The sequence below is a fragment of the Nycticebus coucang genome, chromosome 9 (genome assembly GCF_027406575.1).
Source record: "Nycticebus coucang isolate mNycCou1 chromosome 9, mNycCou1.pri, whole genome shotgun sequence".
Taxonomy (NCBI): domain Eukaryota; kingdom Metazoa; phylum Chordata; class Mammalia; order Primates; family Lorisidae; genus Nycticebus; species Nycticebus coucang.
Genome location: NC_069788.1, coordinates 40,618,684 through 40,639,567, shown reverse-complemented (window position 1 = coordinate 40,639,567; position 20,884 = coordinate 40,618,684). Strand labels below are relative to the sequence as shown.

The 20,884-nt window shown below is 38.7% G+C and overlaps 1 protein-coding gene and 1 pseudogene across 2 annotated transcripts in view; one reads left to right on the top strand and one right to left on the bottom strand.

Moving 5' to 3' along the window:
- The window catches only part of DNAH8 (dynein axonemal heavy chain 8), a 319,171-nt gene that overhangs the window by 130,193 nt on the left and 168,094 nt on the right, over positions 1–20,884 (top strand). Inside the window, exons 32-39 of the mRNA XM_053603542.1 lie at positions 2,313–2,426; positions 4,425–4,487; positions 7,243–7,343; positions 10,503–10,640; positions 10,811–11,051; positions 13,375–13,574; positions 18,743–18,896; positions 20,271–20,434. Coding sequence (XP_053459517.1) covers positions 2,313–2,426; positions 4,425–4,487; positions 7,243–7,343; positions 10,503–10,640; positions 10,811–11,051; positions 13,375–13,574; positions 18,743–18,896; positions 20,271–20,434 — 1,175 coding nt within the window. The remainder of the gene's footprint in view (positions 1–2,312; positions 2,427–4,424; positions 4,488–7,242; positions 7,344–10,502; positions 10,641–10,810; positions 11,052–13,374; positions 13,575–18,742; positions 18,897–20,270; positions 20,435–20,884) is intronic.
- Positions 15,896–17,648, bottom strand: LOC128594599 (serine-threonine kinase receptor-associated protein-like; annotated as a pseudogene). The gene is made up of 2 exons (XR_008382604.1): positions 17,547–17,648; positions 15,896–17,358 (listed from the first exon to the last, which is right to left on the bottom strand). The product of XR_008382604.1 is annotated as a serine-threonine kinase receptor-associated protein-like (transcript).

Genomic DNA, 20,884 nt, shown 5'->3' with positions numbered 1-20,884 from the left:
TCTTTTATTCTTAATTTTGGTAATTTGAGAGGTCATCCTAATTCTTGCTTAGTCTAGGTATAGGTATAGTCTAGGCTTTGCCAGTCTTTTCAAAGAAGAAACTTTTGGTTTGTTGATTTTTCTGTTTTTCTACTCTATCTATCATTGATTTGTGATCTAGTTTTTACTATTTCCTTCCTTCTAATTGCTTTGGTTTAGCTTGTTCTTTTTTGCCTACTTTATTAAGATTAGGTTACTGATTTGAAATGTTTTTTTTTTTTTAATGTAGGCATTGATAGTTATAAATTTGTCTAAACACTTTTTTCTTGGAGACAGAGTCTCAATATGTTGCCCTCAATAGAGTGCTGTGACGTCACAGCTCACAGCAACCTCAAACTCTTGGGCTCAAGTGATTCTCTTGCCTCAGCCTCCCAAGTAGCTGGAACTACAGGTGCCTGCCACAGTGCCTGACTAGTTTTAGAGATGGGGTCTCTCTCTTGCTCAGGCTGGTCTCCTGAGCTCAGACAATCCACCTGCCTTGGCCTCTCAGAGTACTGGAATTACAGGCATGAACCACCATGCTCAGGTTTCTCTAAACATTTTTTAAAGTTGGTAAACATATACACATCACAAGTTAGACATTAAAAATGAACTCTAAGGGACAGTTCACATTCTTTAATTTGAATTTTATTGCATTCAATTCAAATTTGATTGAATTTTATTGAACATTAATGAAAGTGGATTTTGGTTAAAATTTCTTGTTTATGGAAAGATTTGTCATTGGTATTGAAGCAAGGCATAGTAGCAAGAATACAGAACTGAAATTGGGTTCATGGGTTGTGATTGCAGCTCTGCTGTCAGTCATTTGAATGATGTTATGCAGGTTAATAATGTTTGTTCTCAATTTTTTCATGTGATCATTTAGGAATATTAATTTTTTGTATGTAGTTGGGAGGTTCACTAGAGGCAATGTACAGAAAATACTTTTTAAGTACTCATATTTGTTTAAATTAATATTCAATATCAACTAATAGCTTACTTTAAAAAATGCTTACTGGTTAGTCAGGGGAGGAAGTCATAGAAAAGAAATGAGGACCTCTCCATTGAGATTTAGTGAAACCTAATTTTCTGTAATTTTTCAGTGGAAAAGATTCTCTTAGGGCTCGGCTCCTATAGTTCAGTACCTAGAGCGGCAACCACATACGCCGAGGCTGGCAGGTTCTAACCTGGCCTGGGCCAGCTAAACAACAAAGACAATTGCAACAACAACAACAACAAAATAGCCAGGCGTTGTGGTGGGTGCCTGTAGTCCCAGCTACGTGGGAGGCTGAGGCAAGAGCATCGCTTAAGCCCAAGAGTTTGAGGTTGCTGTGAGCTGACACAACGGCCCTCTACTGAGGGGACATAGTGAGACTCTGTCTCAAAAAAAAAAAAAAGATTCACTTAAATTGTTTTTTTGTGTCTTTAACTGTTAGTGTTAAATCCATCCTTTTCTATTCTGACCCATAGGTAGATGGTATTGCTGGGAACAGTTAAGAGCAGGGTTCCTGGAATCACACTTCCAGGTTTTTTTTTTTTGGCCGGGGCTGGGTTTGAACCCACCACCTCCAGCCTATGGGACCGGCGCCCTACTCCTTGAGCCACAGGTGCCGCCCACACACTTCAAGGTTTTAAATCTTGACTTTACCTTGTACTGGTGCTAGAATTTGGGGGTATTCCTGTGTCTCAGTTTCCTTGCCTATAAAATGGGTATAATATGGGTGTAATGTAGTTTACTACACAGAGATGCTATGAAGAGTAAATGAGTTAACATATGTAAAGAGAATGGCAGACAGCAAGCATTATTTAAGTGCCAGCTGTTACTGTTGAAGGTTTAGTTTAAGCAGAAGCTTTCAAGACCATTATGGAAGGTATCTGCTGTTTTTTAAAATACCTACAGTGATATCACTTTCTCTAAGGAATTGCTCCACCCATTGAAGCCACCTGGACCTAGAAGAGACTGCTAATCCCAGACTGTGGCCTGGCCTGGAGATAACATGTGACCCAGACTGAGCCAGTAATAGAACTCATCCCTATCCAAAACAGTGCATCAGTCAGAAAACTTTTGCTAACTACAGTTACAGAGAAAATGACCTTGCTTCTTGAGTCACAAACTAGAATGAATTGGGTCTCCAGTAGGTACAGTTCGGTTGTTAGTGCATTTTATGACAAAGAAACAGAGAATCCTTGTTCGTATAGGACATCTGTGAGATAAACTTGCTGGACTAGGATTATAGTTTTTACTTTTAGTAAGTTACTTTTACTCTCATGTTGAATGTTATTTTTTATTCTAGGTTTCTGTTCAAGATGAACTAGTTCAAGTGCAGCCAAAGTTTAAAAGTAGTCTGCTTGAGTCTGTGGAAGTTTTTCGTGAGGACGTGAACAATTTTGCAGAAGCATACGAGCTGGTAATTTAAGTATTTGCTTGCTGTGTGTTACAGTGTTCTGTGATATGTTTATACGAAATGAATATGATGAACCCTGAGAAATAGGAATGTTGTATGTAAGCAGCTATCTTTGCAGCGATCAAGAAAAAAAGGATAGCTAATATTTTAAGCACATCTTATGTAGAAAGAAAGCAGATTTTACTGTTAAAGGGAGCAAGAACTTTGGAGCTTATGGAGAGACCAAAGGGTCTGGTTTGTCCTTTCATAAGGCCGGAATTCCTGTGTTAGGAAATGTGGTACAGCTTTTGGACGACTGTAAGAAGCTGTTAAGTGCCCTAATACAAGGGCATCATATATCTGATTTTGTATTTTCACTAACTTTTAGAGAACTAAAAGGTCACTGAAAATAAATAATAGATGCCATGCTGGGTAAGTCCCACAGGCAACTCAAGTTGGTTTATTTTGCAGTTTTTGGCCAGGGCTGGGTTTGAACACGCCACCTTCAGCATATGGGCTGGGGCCCTACTCCTTTGAGCCACAGGTGCCGCCCCTCAAGTTGGTATTCTGACTGATAATGTTGACCTCCTTGAAGTTAAACTCAAAATTGGATATGTTCCCCTAAAATAGTCTTTCTTACAGAGGTCAAAAGGAATCTGAATTTATAAGATGACGTGAGACCATTGGTGCTACTTATATAATGCTTGTAAAAACATGTACTGAACTTCACTTTTTTGATTTGTTCCGTCATTCTGATGTTAGAGTAAATTAAAATGGAAACTGGGCCTGAAGAATCTCTGAGCAAAGCCGGTTAGGCATTTTGAATCACCTAACCTTGAATGATTTTGCAGACATAAGTGAAACTTAAGTAGCTACTTTTTTGTATGTGTCTATATTAAAGAAAAACAGAACTTAAGCTCAATCAATCAGAGGCAGCAAATAAGACTTTAACTGTATAACTAGGGACTTTATGGTAGGATAGGACCAAAGAAGGCAACTTTATAACTATCACCAAGCAAATATTTTCTTTGTATTACTTCTGTTTACACTTTGTAAAAGCCTGTGCCTTATACTTCTGCAATGGTGCTCCTGAGCCACTTCAGGTCCTGATGCTTAAATTTCTGTGTGTTCAAATAAATGCTTTGAAAAATTGTATTATGCTTCAGTTTGCCTTTTCAGTCTATTATATAGAGAATATGGTCTATTACTTAGTATATCCATAATATTCATGATTATACAGACCATGTTAATAATCTTAACATTTTTCAATGAGGGATAAGCCTTGTCATTTTAATGTGATTTACTATACAGTAAATTCTTTTAGTCCTTTGATTCTTTGGGGACTCTTTTTGGGGGATTATTTTGCAACTGTGTTTGGCTTATGGCCACCAGAGCCTGCCTTCTGCTTCTTCCAAGAATTCAACTTATGTTTGTTTCTATTTCCATATTGGGCTGAACAATTAGTAAAAAGAGGCTGTTCTCAGAACTCTGTGTCGTTTCTAATGCACAGCCGTGGCATCATCATTTGTAATCACAAATGGAATTCAGCAGCGCTTCCACGGTACACACTTCGTACAGATGTAATTCGGTCACATTTCTTATTAGCTATGCCAAGGTCATTTAAAAATGAATGGAAGCTGGAGATGAAAATGTCCTACAATGGACTGTGGTCATGGCTGCACAACCCCGTGAATATACTAAAAACCTTTGAATTGTGTGAATGACATCTCAATAAAGCTGTTGCAAAAAAATTAAGTTTCAAGTACAGGACAAAATCAGATCATTTAAATTAAAATTAATGCTTATTTATGTAAAAGGAAATAATAGATAAACCAAATAAACTGACGAACAGTATATATGATTAAGATGTGGCTTAAAGGAGTAGGGCGCCAGCCCCATATGCCGGAGGTGGCGGATTCAAACTCAGTCCCAGCCAAAAAAATAATAATAATAAAAATAAATAAATAAATAAATAAATAAAAAGAAAAAGAATGGAAATGGAGACTATGTTATTCCTTACAGGAAGGACCCATGGTTCCAAATATACCACCCCAAGAAGCAAGCAACAGGCTACAGATATTTCAGGTAAAACCACATTATTTTTTTCTTTTGGGTTACATTGGCAATGTGTGATTTTAGAAAACGATTTTAGGGAAAAAATTATGTTTAAAGTTATAATAGAAAAGTTAATGTTTAAAGTACACACAGACTTCAATTGTATTCCAGTCTGCTAATGGATGTAATTGGTGCCTTCCCTATCCCTCCACGCCCTCTCTACAGAATATCTCTTTGTATTTTTAGAGAAGACTGATTTTGAACTTAAGTGTATATCCTATTCTAGTTCTAAGCATCCTGTTTGATATGTAAAGTAATAACAATTCATACCCCGTTTCCCCGAAAATAAGACAGTGTCTTATTTTAAGGTGTGCTCCCAAAGATGCGCTAGGTCTTATTTTCAGGGAAAGTCTTATCTTTCCTGTAAATAGGTCTTATTTTCGGAGGATGTCTTATTTTCGGGGAAAGAGGGTAGTATAATAACATTTATCATTTATTTAAGATTTTAAATATTGGCACATGTTTTCCCGGCCTTCCCCTCTGTGTCATTTTTCTTCCATTTGTAGCTGTCACTTGAAACTTGCCCACTCCTTTGTCCTACCTCAGATAGGACAATACCCGTGGGACCAGGCCAACCATTTACTGTTTTCTCTGCACTCGATTGCTGAGAAAAATCACACACCCCCTTGGATTAATGCTTTGTGTATTCCTGGATTCCTATGTAAACTTGTCTCTCAGGAACATCAGGAAGTTCTGTTCTTTGTTCTTGTTCTTTTTCCTGTTTCATATAGTGACTGAACAATGTCTTCATGTTCTCTTGTGTGCAAGTCCCCTATCCGCCTACATTCCTAGTAAAAAAATATTTATCAGATGCCTGCAGTGTGGTTTGCTCAATAGAAATTTGCCTAAGAAATGGTTACCTCAGGCCGGGCACCGTGGCTCACGTCTGTAAGCCTAGCACTCTGGGAGGCCAAGGCAGGAGGATCCCCTGAGCTCAGGAGTTTGAGACTAACCTGAGCAAAGTGAGACTTTGTCTCTACCAAAAGTAGAAAAAAATCAGCCAGATGTTGTGGAGGGCGCCTGTAGTCCCAGCTCCAGAGGCTGAGGCAGGAGGATCACTTGAGCCGAGGAGTCTGAGGTTGCTGTCAGCTAGGCTGATGCTATAGTACTCTAGCTTGGGCAACAGAGTAAGACCCTGTCTCTAGAAAAAAAAGAAAAAGAAAAGAAAGAAATGATAATCTCTAAGCTTCTGCTACAACCTGGTTGGGAGACAGCAAGCTAGAGAGAATTCCCAAAACCATGCAATGAGCCCTATGATCTAGGTATGTGATGGAAGCAGGTGTAAAGGGCTCCCGACCCACATGGGGGCTGCTGGGGCAGACAGAGAAGGCTTCCTAGAAAAAGAGGCATCTGAGCTGCATCTTGAAAGACTAATTAGAGTTTTCCAAGGGGAAGAAGAGGAAAAGCAAGTGAGGCAGAATTCTTGGCTCATATAAAGGCCCAGCAGTGAGGAGACAAGCAGGGAGATTTAGGACAGTACGGGCAGAGGATAGAGAGGGATGGGGCAGCAGAGCGAGCAGAGGCTACTAAGGGAGGGCGGGTTGGCTGCATAAGGCGTGCGGCTCCTACCCTGAGGGCTGAGGGCTCTAAGCAGGGAGTGACGTGATCATACTAGGTTTAGTTATTTATTTTTTTTGAGACAGTCGCACTCTTTCGCCTGGGCTAGTATGCAGTGGCACAATCATAGCTCACTGCAGCCGCAAACTCTTGGCCTCAGGTGATCCTCCTGCCTCAGCCTCCCAAAGTGCTGGGAATACAGGTGTGAGCCACCGTTCGCCCTTACCCCTGCCCCACAGTGTTTTCTAGCATAACTTTAATGCTGTTTATTGGGGGTTGTTGGCCTGCTGACAAAGCTGGTACTTTGTGCCTGTTTGGCTGGTGCTGTGGGTTTTAAAAATATTTTTATATATCTTATATTTATACTTTTAGATTGTGCACCTCATGACTCAGTGCTGACCTAGGGTGTATAAGTAAATTATTAAGTATAATTTGGAACCTGAAGTAAAAAGGGGTGAGTGGTAGGCATCTATCCATAGTCTTTACTGCATGAGTAAGAGTTTAAACACTACTATTTGAATGCATTCTAACCTTGAGGTTGTTGTCTCTCCTTTTCCAGCGTTCATATAGTCCCAGAGATTCTTTATTCAGTAAATTTACTGAAGAATCACTGTGCTAACAATCAAGGAATGCCCTCAATTCAAAAGGAAAAATTAAAAAAAATGTGCATTAACTTTGTTGATTTAAATTGTTAGAATTATTTCAAATGGTGTTAAAAATGGAAGCTTTTGTTATATAGACTATTGCACATAGAGAAAACAGGACTGACTGGCTTATACCTAACATTTTGCTCATTTGAACTCTGTGTGAAACAGCCAGTCTAACTTAGTGAAAAAACCTGAATTATAGAGTTTTTGAAATGCAGGTTTATTATTTTTAGGTATATTTATGAGAACTTGAAATATAGATCTTTTAGCCATCCCTGACTTTATTAAAGAAATAATTTTTATATAAAATGGATACTTTTAGAATGCTTAAAAGTTAACTTTCCTAAGTGTTTAACTTTTCCTTTAATAGCTTCGTATCACTATAAATTTGCTTCATAAATCCTATTTCATAGATACTGCTTTATAAACCTCAACCTAACTTTTATTGTGATTATAATAAGTTCTTTAATGAGATGTGACTTAATTATGTTACAGTATAATTAAAAAAACCTTTGTTATAGGCTAATTTTGATGATCTCTGGAGGAAATTTGTTACATATTCATCTGGTGAACAACTTTTTGGATTGCCTGTGACTGACTATGAGATTCTACACAAAACCAAGTACGTTTAAAAATATGCAAAAATTGCATGAAAATAGTTAAATACTGTTCGTTAGAAAAATCATATAACCATCAAATCTGTTACCATACATAAAAGAATATGAGTGGCACTCTGGGGGAGCAGAAAATACATTGCAAAGATTCTGGACATTTATGGCCTACGTTTAACCTACGCTTTACTTTTTCTTTTCACTCTTTTTGAATAGTGTCAGTGATTATGCTGAAGGCCTGCAATTTTGGTTAATGTTTGTTCTTTTAGACCAGTGTTCTTCAACCTTTTTAATCTCATGGTGCACTTGAACCTATACTTCTGCAGCACACTTAAATGACGTTGATCAAAAGGCAAAGAGAGGTGCCTGTAGCACAGTGGTTATGGCGCCAGCCACATACCCTGAGGGTGGCAGATTCAAACCTGGCCCAGGCCAGCTAACCAACAATGACAATTGCAACAAAAAACAGCTGGGCGTTATGGCAGGCGCCTGTGGTCCCAGCTACTTGGGAGGCTGGGGCAAGAGAATCATTTAAGCCTAAGAGTTGGAGGTTGCTGTGACACCCTGGCACTCTACCCAGGGTGATATAGTGAGACTAAAAGAAAGAATATACTTACTTTCAACCTGTGTGCCACGGCACACAGGTTAAAAATCACTGTTTTAGAGGAACGACTTTCCTTCCCTTCTTAATGCTCTTCCCCATTGTGTAGACATGAAATTTATTGAAATTGAAGGCCAAAGAAAACTTATTTTAAACACTAAACCAAGCAACTAAGTTTTAATAGAATTTTGGAATATTTTAATAGAATTTTAAATATAACTCCTTCACAAGTGACATTAATAGCATATTAGCTCATGAGGGTCTTCGCTTTAGGAAAGAACTTTATGTTGACTTCCTTCAAAGTCACAGCATGAAAATGTTATAGCAAAATAGACATGAAATTTTCATAAGATTAATTAACTCTTAGCCATTTCGGGTACATGGTTTGTATTCTCTTTCTAAAACAGTCATTCTCCAAATTTAACCCATTAAACAATAGCACTAGAATTGCAGGCGTCTGGGTCTCATCCGTGATTTGCTGAATTAGAATCTCTGGAATTAGGTCCTAGGGAATCTGCATTTTTACATACTTAGTGGACGATCATTAGACACACTGTTTGAAATTCAATCCCTTAGTATAAATAAACTCTCAATATACCAGGACAAATAGTCATCATCATTTACCAGCTGGACCAATGGATCATTTTTATTTTGATTTTTAAAGTAATTTTACGAATAATTTATACAAGTAAGAATAAAAGAATAGTGAAAGGTACTTTTATTGGAAAATTTAATAGGAATGTAAGTAAACTCAAACTTTGACCCTATAGTGCCCTGATTTAAAGACATATATACCAAATGGAGACCATCATTTGAAAGCAGCTAACTCCTCATCAGCTGTCATACACGAAACTGGAGCATATGCATCCTGTAAACACTGATTCCAGATTTCAAACCCATCTCCCATGGATCTCTAGCTTATCTTTACGTCTACTGTTTTGTTTTTCTTCCACTTGCATTGTTAAAACTGAAGACTGCTGCAAACTTGGACATGCAAATTTATTGAAGAGGGGACTGCCATCTTCTCTGCACTATCAACACGAGAGTCTTCATGGTTAGATTTGCTCAATTCAGTAATTTCCTTTTGTTTCTGCATTATCTGTTTCCTTCGTATCTACATCTACCTTCATCATTTGTCCACTTATGAAATATTTCGTACAAAACCTAAATATGTAAATAATGAAGGAACACTGTCATTTACCGTTTTCTCAAAATGGGCTTTTATCACAGAATGTTGCATGATGAGACCCTTGCCTTTACTGAAGTCTATGAAAATCTATTTTTCACTCATAGGTTACTGAGTGAATGAAACTCATCTAGGTTATTGTCATCTGAAGTCTCGTCTGATATTTTACTTACGTAATGAATTTCACTCTCAGATTAGAGTCTGGAGTCCTGCTTTCTCTTTTCTGTTCAATACATGGGAAACACATTCCTTTGGCAATTTTCTTCTCTTCACTGTTTTAGGTAGAAAATGAAAAATTCTGAATGCTTAACTGTATTAAGTAAAAGCTAAACAGGCACAAATTTAAAATTACAACAATGGTGTCCTGGAGTTCATTTTCTATGCTTTCCAATACTTAGGGCAACACAGTAAGATGCCTGAAGGATGGTGCACTAGGGATTCTTAGAGGAGATTTTACCATTTTCTTATATTCTTTTGGTCATTTTTAAGTATAGTTGGGAATAATCAGTAATAATGAAATCTTACTTAGGATGATGAAAAAAAATTTATCAAGAATTGGAAAAATAAGGTAACTAAGATTACAGAATGTATCTGAGATTTATAAAAAGGTATAGTGCACCCCCATGGTAACTGCAGGATAGGATGATTTTTATTCCATTAAAAACATGAGTAAATTTTATTTGTTGGTCTTTGTATTATCTCTAATGAAGAATCAATCCTCATAAATAGAACTATTTAAAAAGTTAACTCCAAAAGTGAAATTGGGTTCAGTGGAACTTCTTGGTATGCTAAGGGTTGGGGAATTTCTGGGAGAATACACAATGCCAGGTGGTCATTTTGGTGTTTGACTTAATTAACAACTTGGACCTTTTATTTTTATTTTGGATATAGTAACTACATCTGGGCATATGAGGGAAAATTTCTGGTAGGAAAGTGACCTTTAAACTCATACTTAAAGGCAGTCCAATATTTAATCATGGGAAATGTTTTCTTAAAAATCCATCTTATATTTGAAAAGAAAAAAATAAAATAAAACTTTAGCTTTAATCTCATTAATCAAGTTTTGGTCACAATGGTTTACAATGATTGGTAAACTAAGTTTCTCATTAAAAAACACAGAGATTTTTTTCCTTTACAAAATAATCAAACCATTTGTTAATGTCAAGTTATAGAATAAGAACATTTGAGAACTGTAAGTTTGACCTTATTGATAGAGCTTTAACAAAGTCTTATATCAGAAATAAATATAGTTATATGCATTTGCTATCCGTAAGACGTTATATCCATAATGTATGAAATATTTAATTGGATGAACTCTGCCTAATAACGGAATTTATTTAAAAACACACCTTGTGGGATGACTTAGTTGTTTTTGTTTCCCAGAAAGGAACTCAACTTGCTGCAGAAACTGTATGGACTGTATGATACTGTAATGAGCAGTATTAGTGGTTACTACGAAATACTTTGGGGAGATGTTGATATTGAAAAAATTAATGCAGAACTGCAGGAATTTCAGAACAGGTGAGTTTCCATTGAGTTAGCGTACTTTTTTACAGCACCTGTCTTCTTAGGATCCTATAGGTATCTCACAAACTAATTTATTCCTTGATACATTGCTGTGTGTGTATGTGTGTGTAAAACCTTCTTCAGAGAAATATGTAGGTGATGTTTTCTCTCTTTCTTTCTGAAAGGTGTCGTAAACTGCCCAAAGGACTTAAGGATTGGCAGGCTTTTTTGGATCTCAAAAAAAGGATTGATGATTTTAGTGAGTCCTGTCCTCTACTGGAAATGATGACCAATAAGGCGATGAAACAGAGGCACTGGGATCGAATCTCTGAGTTAACTGGAACCCCATTTGATGTGGAATCTGACACTTTTTGCCTAAGAAATATCATGGAAGCACCACTCCTTAAGAATAAGGATGATATTGAGGTATATAAGAGGAGAAGGTCTTACCAATGATTCATTAAAGAACGTCTCATTTTTCTTTTCTGAGAATCGTACAGACATTTTATTAGAGGGTGTACTAATTAGCCTCTCTAATGCAACTTCAAAATTGGAATGATCTTGACTGTTCGTGGCTTTTGCAAAATAATCTTGTATCTTAAGGAGATAATATGGTTATTTGAAATACATCCATTTTGGAGCCCCTCACTTTATCCTCCTTGTCTCTTAACTGCACTTTCATTTAGAAAAAAACTATTTATATATTGTGTTCTTGGTAAATTCCTCAGAACAATTTTCCAAATTTCTAATTCTGTACTTTTTCTATTAAGTCTGTTAATTTTTTAAAAATTTTTCTATTATTCAATTTTGCTATTCCAAGATTTTTAATTGGTTCTTTATTTTGGCCACCAATTCTTTTTTTTTTTTTTTTATTGTTGGGGATTCATTGAGGGTACAATAAGCCAGTTACACTGATTTTTTTTTTTAATTCTTTTTTGTCTATACTTTTTTTCATTCTTTTCTGTCTTAGATCTATAGATTCTTGAATATATATTCTCAAATCTCAAACATGTAGTCTAAGATCTGAAAATTTCAAATCTACAGATTTACAGATGTCTTCTTTTATCTCTTTAAACATTTGAAGCCATAATAATTTTTCAAATTTTTATTATGGAAAATTGTATGAGAAGTAATGATCCCCTTGCTTCAACATTTATCAGCTCACGGCCAGTATTATTTTATCTCTACCACCCATATTCCAACAACTTCAGCTTAGCTCTGTTTTTTGCATTTTTTGTTTTCTCCATTATTCTATGTTTTTGGTGATGAGAAAATGCATCGTGACCAGAAAACTCTATTATGTATATAGTGGATTTTCTGCCTCCCCCTGCCTCTTATTTAGCAATGTAGGTCCACAGAAAGTTTTGCCTTCAAAGCATTTTTGTCCAGTTTGTAAATGCCACTAAGATACTGTTGAAGGAAACAAAGAATTAGAAACTCTTTGGTGACCATCTCATTCTTGTAAGTAGGTTTTTATACTAAATATAGCCATTCACAGGCTGTGCTTTGAAATGTTCATTTTGCAATTTCAAGTGATGCTAGGATTACATTATTACCTCTTGGTGCCCCAAACAGATTCTTAGTACTATCTACCTTACTCTGTAGCTCTGCTACAAATGTCAAACTAGTAGTTAAACTGGATTCCTGCTGTTAACTGGATTCAGTGCCTGGAAAGGAAGCCCTTTCCCTCCATACAGAATGTCCTGTCCTTCCCAGCGCACTGCTGCTGGAATCCCACCTACTCTTCTGGACACCTTCCTCCTCAGCTCCGGCAGAAATCACTTCTCCCTCCTCTGAACTCACAGTGGTTTAGGTCACTCTTAGGACATTTACTATGCTAATTTACGTTGTAATCATTTGTGGGAATATCTTACACCTTTAAATTCCCCTCCATGTCTGTGATTCTAAGTATGAAAATAAGTCAAGGCATGATGAGGAAAATATGTACTTTTATCTTCTCTTGTGAGAGTTTCATATAACATGTTCTTGGAAAAATAGGAAAACCCATAAGAAAAAAATAAAATGGGTTTTCTTTTTTTTTGTAGAGACAGAGTCTCACTTAATGGCCCTCGGTAGAGTGCCATGGCCTCACACAACTCACAGCAACCTCCAACTCCTGGGCTTAAGCGATTCTCTTGCCTCAGCCTCCCAAGTAGCTGGGACTACAGGCGCCCGCCACAACGCCCGGCTAATAAAATGGGTTTTCAAGCAAACGAGATATTCATATTAAAGCCAGAACAGTCAGGGATATGGTAATATGTATATGTTAACTTGAAAGAGTTCAAAGACTCTCACTTATATTTCATTTGATTCTCATACAGAGCCAGCTTCTGGAATAAACTTGGCAGCTGAGATTATCCCCATTTGCTCCAAAAAGGTCAATTAAAAATGTAACCAAGAAAATGATTTAAGCTCCATTGTCTCATGTATGGGAAAATAACTAGTGGTCAGAAGGTCATATGGTTCTGGTGTCAACATGCACCTGTGGCTCAAGGAGTAGGGCACCGGTCCCATATGCCAGAGGTGGCGGGTTCAAACCTAGCCCCTGCCAAACAAACAAACAAACAAACAAACAAAAAAAAAACATGCACCTCAATGATCTTGAGCTTTTGTTTTCTTAGCTATAATATGATTAAATGAAATAGATGACTTCTGGGCCTCTTCTAAGCTGAAAAAATTCTATGATCTTATGATACACTTAATTTGTAGTTGAAAAACTCATGACTTATTTTTTTATTTTCACCCAAAGGATATCTGCATATCTGCCAGTAAGGAGAAGGATATTGAAGCCAAGCTGACTCAGGTGGTTGAGAATTGGACCAACCAAAACCTGAGTTTTGCAGCATTTAAGGGAAAGGGAGAACTCCTGCTCAAAGGAACGGAATCAGGAGAAATTATCACTCTGATGGAAGATAGTTTAATGGTCTTAGGGTCCTTACTAAGCAACAGGTAATTTTATAATTTTGGGGGGGGCAAGTTTTAATTTGGTATTTATGGTTATAAGATTCTAGGTGAAAGATGCCCAGTTTTGCAGCTGTGGCGTCACATAGGATTCTACCCCAAACTGTTAGATCTTCTCTAATCCTATATGAACTGTCAGTTTTCTCTGATAATCATTGCCTCCATCTCTCTCTCTCTCTCTCTCTCTTTTTTTTGTGACAGAGTCTTACTCTGTTACTCTGGGTACAGTGCTGTGTTGTCATCATAGCTCACAGCAACCTCAAACTCTCGGGCTCAAGCGATCTTTGCCTCAGCCTTCCAAGTAGCTGAGACTGCAGGTGCCTGCCACAATGCCCAGCTATTTTTAGAGACAGGGTGTCTATCTTGCTCAGGCTGGTCTCAAACTCATGAGCTCAAGCAGTCCACCTGCCTCAGCCTCCAAAAGTGCTAGGAGTACAGACAATGCCTGGCCACCCCGATCTCTTTCACTGGTATTCATCTCCCCTTCTCCATTTCTCCTGGTGAGCCCCATCAGAATTATTCCCCCTTAGGTTGTCAGCGTGTCCTCTGAAGATCTTGGCTCTCCACGAGGACGACCTCTTCATTTTATCTTCTCTTTTTCCTTTGTTCCTCTGATGTGTCATCATTGCCCCTCTTGGCAAACTGTTCAAACATCCACCCAGCGGCCCAGGGAAAGCCTGCTGGCCACACATGCAAGCGGTACCATTAGGGGCTTGGTATTTAGAGCCGTGCAGTTTTTATGGTGAAGAGCAGCTGGGGCCAGTGTGGCCTGAAGGAGGTAATTTGTTCATCATGGATCTATTGGAAAAGCTCAAAGGTGCCCTGATCTTGAGTGCAGCTTTAGGAAATTCCTGTGGGACTCAGTCAGATTAAGTGTTCTGCCAGGTCTTTAGTCTGGGCATTAGCAACTCTCTTCCCTTAGGTGACTGTGCAGTAGTTTGTGACTGTTCTTCATCCTAGTACATCTAATCAGTACCTAAGATCCCCTCTGCAGGTTGGAATCACGGTTAACGTCTGGCATTCTGCATGATCTCGGACCCTGGAGCAGTCCTGTATTTGGATAATGTGCTGGTCTATAGTGCTCCTAGTCCAGGGTGTTCTGGGTGGAAGTTTTGAGGTCAAGATCCTGGAGTGCATCCTCTGCTCTCAGGGAATCTGGACTGTCCTGGCAAAGGTGACAATAGGATAGTCACTGTTTCCTAGACTTGATGGGGTACTATTTCCTCGTGGTTCACTGCAAATTTTGCTGTCCTGACTTCTTGCATGATGACCTCTTGAAGAAGAGCTATAGATTCACCTGAGCACTGTCTGCAGCCAAGGAATTCAGGATTAAATTCAGACTTATTTGGATATAAGTAACCTGATTTGCATAATGCCTACTTTTGGTATTAATAGACTCAGAGTCAAGGCCCTCCAACAAAGAGTATTAGGTTAAGAGTCATCATATTCTGGGAGATTTTCATCCTAGGGAACTTTGCAGCACCAAGGGGACCTGGAAAGCCTTTTCTAGAACTATCCACAGAATGTCCTTAGAGCAGGCAGTGCCTGCTGAATCTTTAAGACTACCTCAGTGTGATGCCAGAAGGAAATTGTGTGTCTGTGGGTTAGACTTGACTATAGAGAGGTGCCTGGATTGTGACATGTTCCTGGTGGATCCCCGATTCCATGAGATTTCATCGGCCTTCCTGTCGGTCATGGTGGTTTTGACCAGAGTTAGACAGTGTAGGTACTTGGCTGAAGAATAGAAACTAGTTTGGCTAGATTTTTTCAGCTCTCTCTTTTTCATGTTAGGAAGTTATATGCCATGAAAGATGACCCTTGTTATTCTCTGTGCAGGACTAGGTGCTGCTTCTTGAAATGCCTGCCAATGGCATCTTAGTCTACGTGTCTTAATTTTGAATGTGTTTTTGGCATATTGGCTGCTTTTCAGCTCTAGACCAATGACTAGAGGGACAGTATAAATTGGGGGTTAGGAAAGATGCCTCTTATTACCTAAGCAAATGGATTGTCCCCCCACCTCCTTGGGGCAGTTTTTGTACAACTCCATTTATAACTCCGTGCGTTACATACGCTTCCAAGACGTTTTGGATTGCACTCAGCCATCAGACTGTGCCCAGGAAAATCTCATCAAATGTGTGAGCACCTTCAAGTCACTGTATCTTGGATCAAGAAAAGTTTGAAGACCCTAAGTTGACAAGTGCTGCTCACCAGAAAATGCCACTACTGTCATATCAAAACTACTCATCATTGCCACAAACTGAAGTCAGCTTCTTACTGTAGGCGGCTTCCCTTTCCTTTTTTTTTTTTTGTTTGTTTTAAAGGCATTTTATTTAGACAACTAAAAACAATTAGATGTTCAGAAGCAGTGTACAATGAAAGAGAAATCAAACCCGTTACTTTATCATGTATTCCCTCTTCTTTATGACTAAAGCAAAAAACAACAAAAAAAGGCATTCTGCTTTAATGGAAAAGTCAGAAAAATAAGTCAATATATTTTCCTTTCCATAATAACATAAACAGCTACAAGAAATCTAACTGTAATAAGAGAAATTGGATGTTGGCTTGCACACATTCATTTTTAAAAAGACAACAGGCCATCATACAAGAGCATAACTCCACCTGCATTCTTCTGATACTCTTGAGTTTTCACTTACAGGTAACGCCAAGTTAGCTGTTCCAACACTGGAGCTATTCGTATATTCCCCATTATTTATGCCTGTGTTTTCCTTAAGCAGAGAGTAACTCTGGAAGGCTGATGCTTTTCTCTGCTTGCTTACTTTAGTCCATAAGTTGTATACTATCTGTGGCACATGCTTGATGCTCAGGCCTTAACTTCAGGAGTTGAAGAATAGATGGAATCTGAATTCTCTGAAGCAATTTCTTCTAGCTCTTCTTCTGTTGTCTCTGAAAAACCAATCTTTGGCTTTGCCAAGTCACCACTATCTTCTTCAGGAAGCACACATTTCCAGAGGCCATATGTTTTTCCTACCACAATTTGCCATAATCTCAATGTTCCATCTTCAGAACCACTGGCATAGAGCTCTCCATTAGGACTAAATCTCACACAGTGAATAGGACCAAAGTGTCCTTTGTAGGATTCTAATTCTTCTCCACTATTATAATCATACTTATAAAGTTTAAAATCTTCACCACCTGCAACAAGAAATTCTTTCTCAGGATGAAGTGATGCAGAATTGATGGTTGCGGGAGCCTCAAAGGATTTAATTGGGTCCAAACTTACTGCACTATGGAAAGCAATAGATCGTCCATAGTTATAACCAAAATCTCTCCCTCAGAAATATATTCCATACTACTAACAGACATATTAAAATTTAGAGATTTCACTTCTGTCATAGTAGCATGATCCCAGAGTTGAACAGTTTTATCATCAGCTGAAGGAATCTGTTTATCGTCACTGCACCATAGAGCCTTTTTAATACCAGAGGTGTGACCACTAATTTCCCTAGGTTCTGCTTCAGGTCTGTTCAAATCATATATGCGTAATAGTTTATCTTGTCCCCCAGTTAACAAATAATTACTATCCTGTGTGAAATCCACAGTCTTGACAATGTGTTTATGAGCCAGGGTCATCAATTCATCTCCTGAGACAGCATCCCACACTTTGGCTGTGAAATCTGCAGCTGCTGTAGCTGCTTTGGTGGCATCCTTATTCAATGTTGCACCCCAAACAGCACCTTTATGACCCAAAAATGTTCCAATCCAGTCTCCTGTATCTCCCTGGCGTAGCATAGGTTTACCATCTTTGCAAGAGCTGATTAAGAAATACCCATAAGTAGCCGGGCGTTGTGGCGGGCGCCTGTGGTCCCAGCTACCCGGGAGGCTGAGGCAGGAGAATCGCTGAAGCCCAGGAGTTGGAGGTTGCTGTGAGCTGTGTGATGCCACGGCACTCTACCGAGGGCTATACAGTGAGACTCTGTCTCTACACACACACACACACACACAAAAAAGAAATACCCATAAGGCGTGATGCCACTGAAGGCCAGATCAACCGCCCCAGCAAGTGAGCGGTGTCTGCCTCATTGCCATGGTTGCGACCGGATTGGGGAGCGGAGGGTCGTCGTCTTTTCTCTCCGCAGCTGCAGCGCCTCAGGCTCCTCAAGGCCCCCGCCCTGACACTGGGGCTGGGCCGGGAAATCAGGGAAAGGAGGCCAATCCGGCAGCAAGGAGGTCAGGAGGGGGTTAGGGAGGGGTCAGGGAGTGAGCCACCGCTGAGCCACCGTAGCCGAGGGAGGGGGAGGGAGGGAGGGAGGAAAAGTAGGGGAGGGGGAGAACAGGAGAACCGGGCAGCCGCGACCCGCACTCTCCACACCGGTATCGGCAGGCTTCCCGTTACTTCTTCACGCATTTATTCTATTTCTTGGCTTTCTTTGTAGTGCTCAGCCTTCTAGACCCCTTGTATTCTTATAAACATTTCATCCAGCCCTGATGATCAGGGAACAGGAGCCATGCCATCTTGGGGTGGCTACCCTGGGGCTCTAGTGCTGTGGAATTGTAGTTGCAGTCCTGATGGAATTTGCTGTCCATCAGTGGAAAGAGCACACCTGTGAGCGCACGTCAGCCCTCAAGTTCATCTCTGGCTTTGTAGTAATCTTTTTCCAAATTACTCTCTTCCCATCTTTTGAAAAGATCTCATCCATCCTGTCCCTTTAGAGATGGAGATCATCTCTGCAAGACCATTCATAAAAGAAAAATCTCTGGAGAGCAGTCTCTTCCCCTAAGTCTAATTGTTCCACAGACCAGTAACAGTGTCTTGTGTGTTACTCTCACAGCCAGGCCCCACTTGGGTTTGGCTCACTGAAGTCGTGGAAAACAATCTTATTCCTTGATTTCCCTTTACTCCTAGAAGCATCCAGCGCAATTCGTTTCCTGGGCCTCTGTGCCCTAAAACTGGGTCCAGTTTTCTATTCTAAGACTGACACATGGAAATAATAAGTGAAATCACTATGATCATATGTTTTATTCATAAAAAGTAAAAATGTTACTGGCTATATGGTATCTAATGGGGACTGCTCTTTTAGGACAAAAGGTTCATTCCTAAGGGAATTTTTTCCTGTAATTTACTTTGTTAGGACATACTATTTTCTAAACCTCCAAACCTTCCTTGAAATGTAATATTTTCTATCCTTACTTTTTAGGTATAATGCCCCATTTAAAAAAACTATACAGAATTGGGTGTATAAATTGTCCACATCCTCAGATATAATTGAAGAGTGGCTAATAGTACAGAATCTCTGGGTTTACCTTGAAGCTGTCTTTGTGGGCGGTGACATTGCCAAACAGCTGCCTCAGGTAAATATGGCTTTCATAATTATTAATAAAATATAACTCGTTGTATGGTTTGTATATGTCTCTGTGACACTGTTCACAAAGACTATGGTCAAGGCTTGACTATACCCACAGTTGGCAAACTACATCCCACTTGCCTGTTTTTTGTAAATAAAGTTTTATTGGAACACAGCCATATCCATCAATGTGTTCCATGGCTACTTCAGCGCTATGATAGCAGAGTTGAGTAGTTGTAACAGAGACCTACAAAGTATAAAATCTTTACTCCTTGGACCTTTTCAGAAAACATTTTAAGTAAAATGACCTCTGATTTCCATGAGCAGAAAGAAGAAACTTGCATATTTTCAAACAGTGAATAATCTTGAGGTTGTTTGAGGATGTGAGGTACATTCAAATAGAGTACAATTAAATTATACTAATTCATTCCAAGAGTAAACTTTATAATGTTCATTTGACAGTAGTATTAAAATTAGTCTGTATTCTGTAGGCACAGATTAACTATTATTGTCGACCACTAGTGGATCAGACATACACGTGGGGCAGGAAACATGGCCTTAGAAGACTATAACAAAACATTTGAAACAGCCCTTTTAGGATCTTTTAAATAAATGTGAAAACTAACTGACAGTTTTATTCTATGAAAGTAACTTTCCAGTTATAAAATTAGGCCTGTTCTTCCTAAATTTCTGTATCTACAAATAGGATCTATATAGATTACAAATAAAAAAATCGAAGGGTTTTGAAAATGACTGACTTCCTTTCTTAACACATTTTAAAAAGTGTATTGTGTTTGCTTTTTAATTAGAAAGTTGCATTTTTCAAAGAGGAAAGATTATGCCAATTTCTACAGGCATTTTTGCAATTGAGTGCAAAGTTGAATATCATCCATAGTAAATAGAAAATTTTCATTTGCAAAAATGTAAATGAAGCTTTCATTGTTTTATGTTTTTACTGATTTTTTTTCCCTTTTTTTCCTGGGGTACAATTGGGCTGTAATTATTCCAAGGATCCTGAGATCAAATTGTTTTTATGCCTCTTCAGTTTGCTCATCAAACTGAAACACCTGGGGTGCTGAAACACTAGATTTGAACTTAAAGTTGATAGCTCTGCAAATTAATCATGTGGTACTTTAAAAAATGCATTAAATGCAAGGAAACAAGTGAGCAATAAATTCCTTTGTGGTAAAGGAGTATTTTAATAAGCAGTTTTATAACTTTGGATTTTTGTTGTTCAGAATTAATTCAAATGAAAAAAAAGTGGTGTGTTTAAATTATGCAGCCAAAGACTAATAGAGGCTGGTTTGAAGAACCATAGGAAGATTTTTCTTTTCTCATTTACCCAGATGCTAACTTTTACTGACTGTGGATATGTTTTCAGGAAGCAAAACGTTTTCAGAATATTGACAAGTCATGGATAAAAATAATGCAGCGAGCTCATGAGAATCCCAATGTGATTAACTGCTGTGTGGGAGATGAAACCATGGGACAGCTTCTGCCTCATTTACACGAGCAGCTGGAAGTGTGTCAGAAGTCACTCACAGGGTAAGAGTTTAATTTTAAAATCACTTACCTTTTTTTTTTTTTTTTGATAGTGTTTTATCCCAAACAAGTTGCTAGAATTGACTGCATTTCTTGGTTGGCAGCAGTGGTTGAAGTGCACATAGGAGTTTAAAATTTCATGTAACCTTTGACTTGTGAGTGGGTAAGTTAAGGCACTGTATTGGTTTCCCAGGACTGCTATAAAAAATTGCCACAAATGAGGTGGCGCCTGTGGCTCAAAGGAGTAGGGCGCCTGCCCCGTATGCTGGAGGTGGTGGGTTCAAAACTCAACCCTGGCCAAAAACTGCAAAAAAAAAAAAAAAAAAAATTGCCACAAATGGGCGGCCCCTGTGGCTCAAGGAGTAGGGCGCCAGCCCCATATACTGTAGGTGGTGGGTTCAAACCCAGCCCCAGCCAAAAAACTGCAAAAAAATAAAAAAAAATTGCCACAAA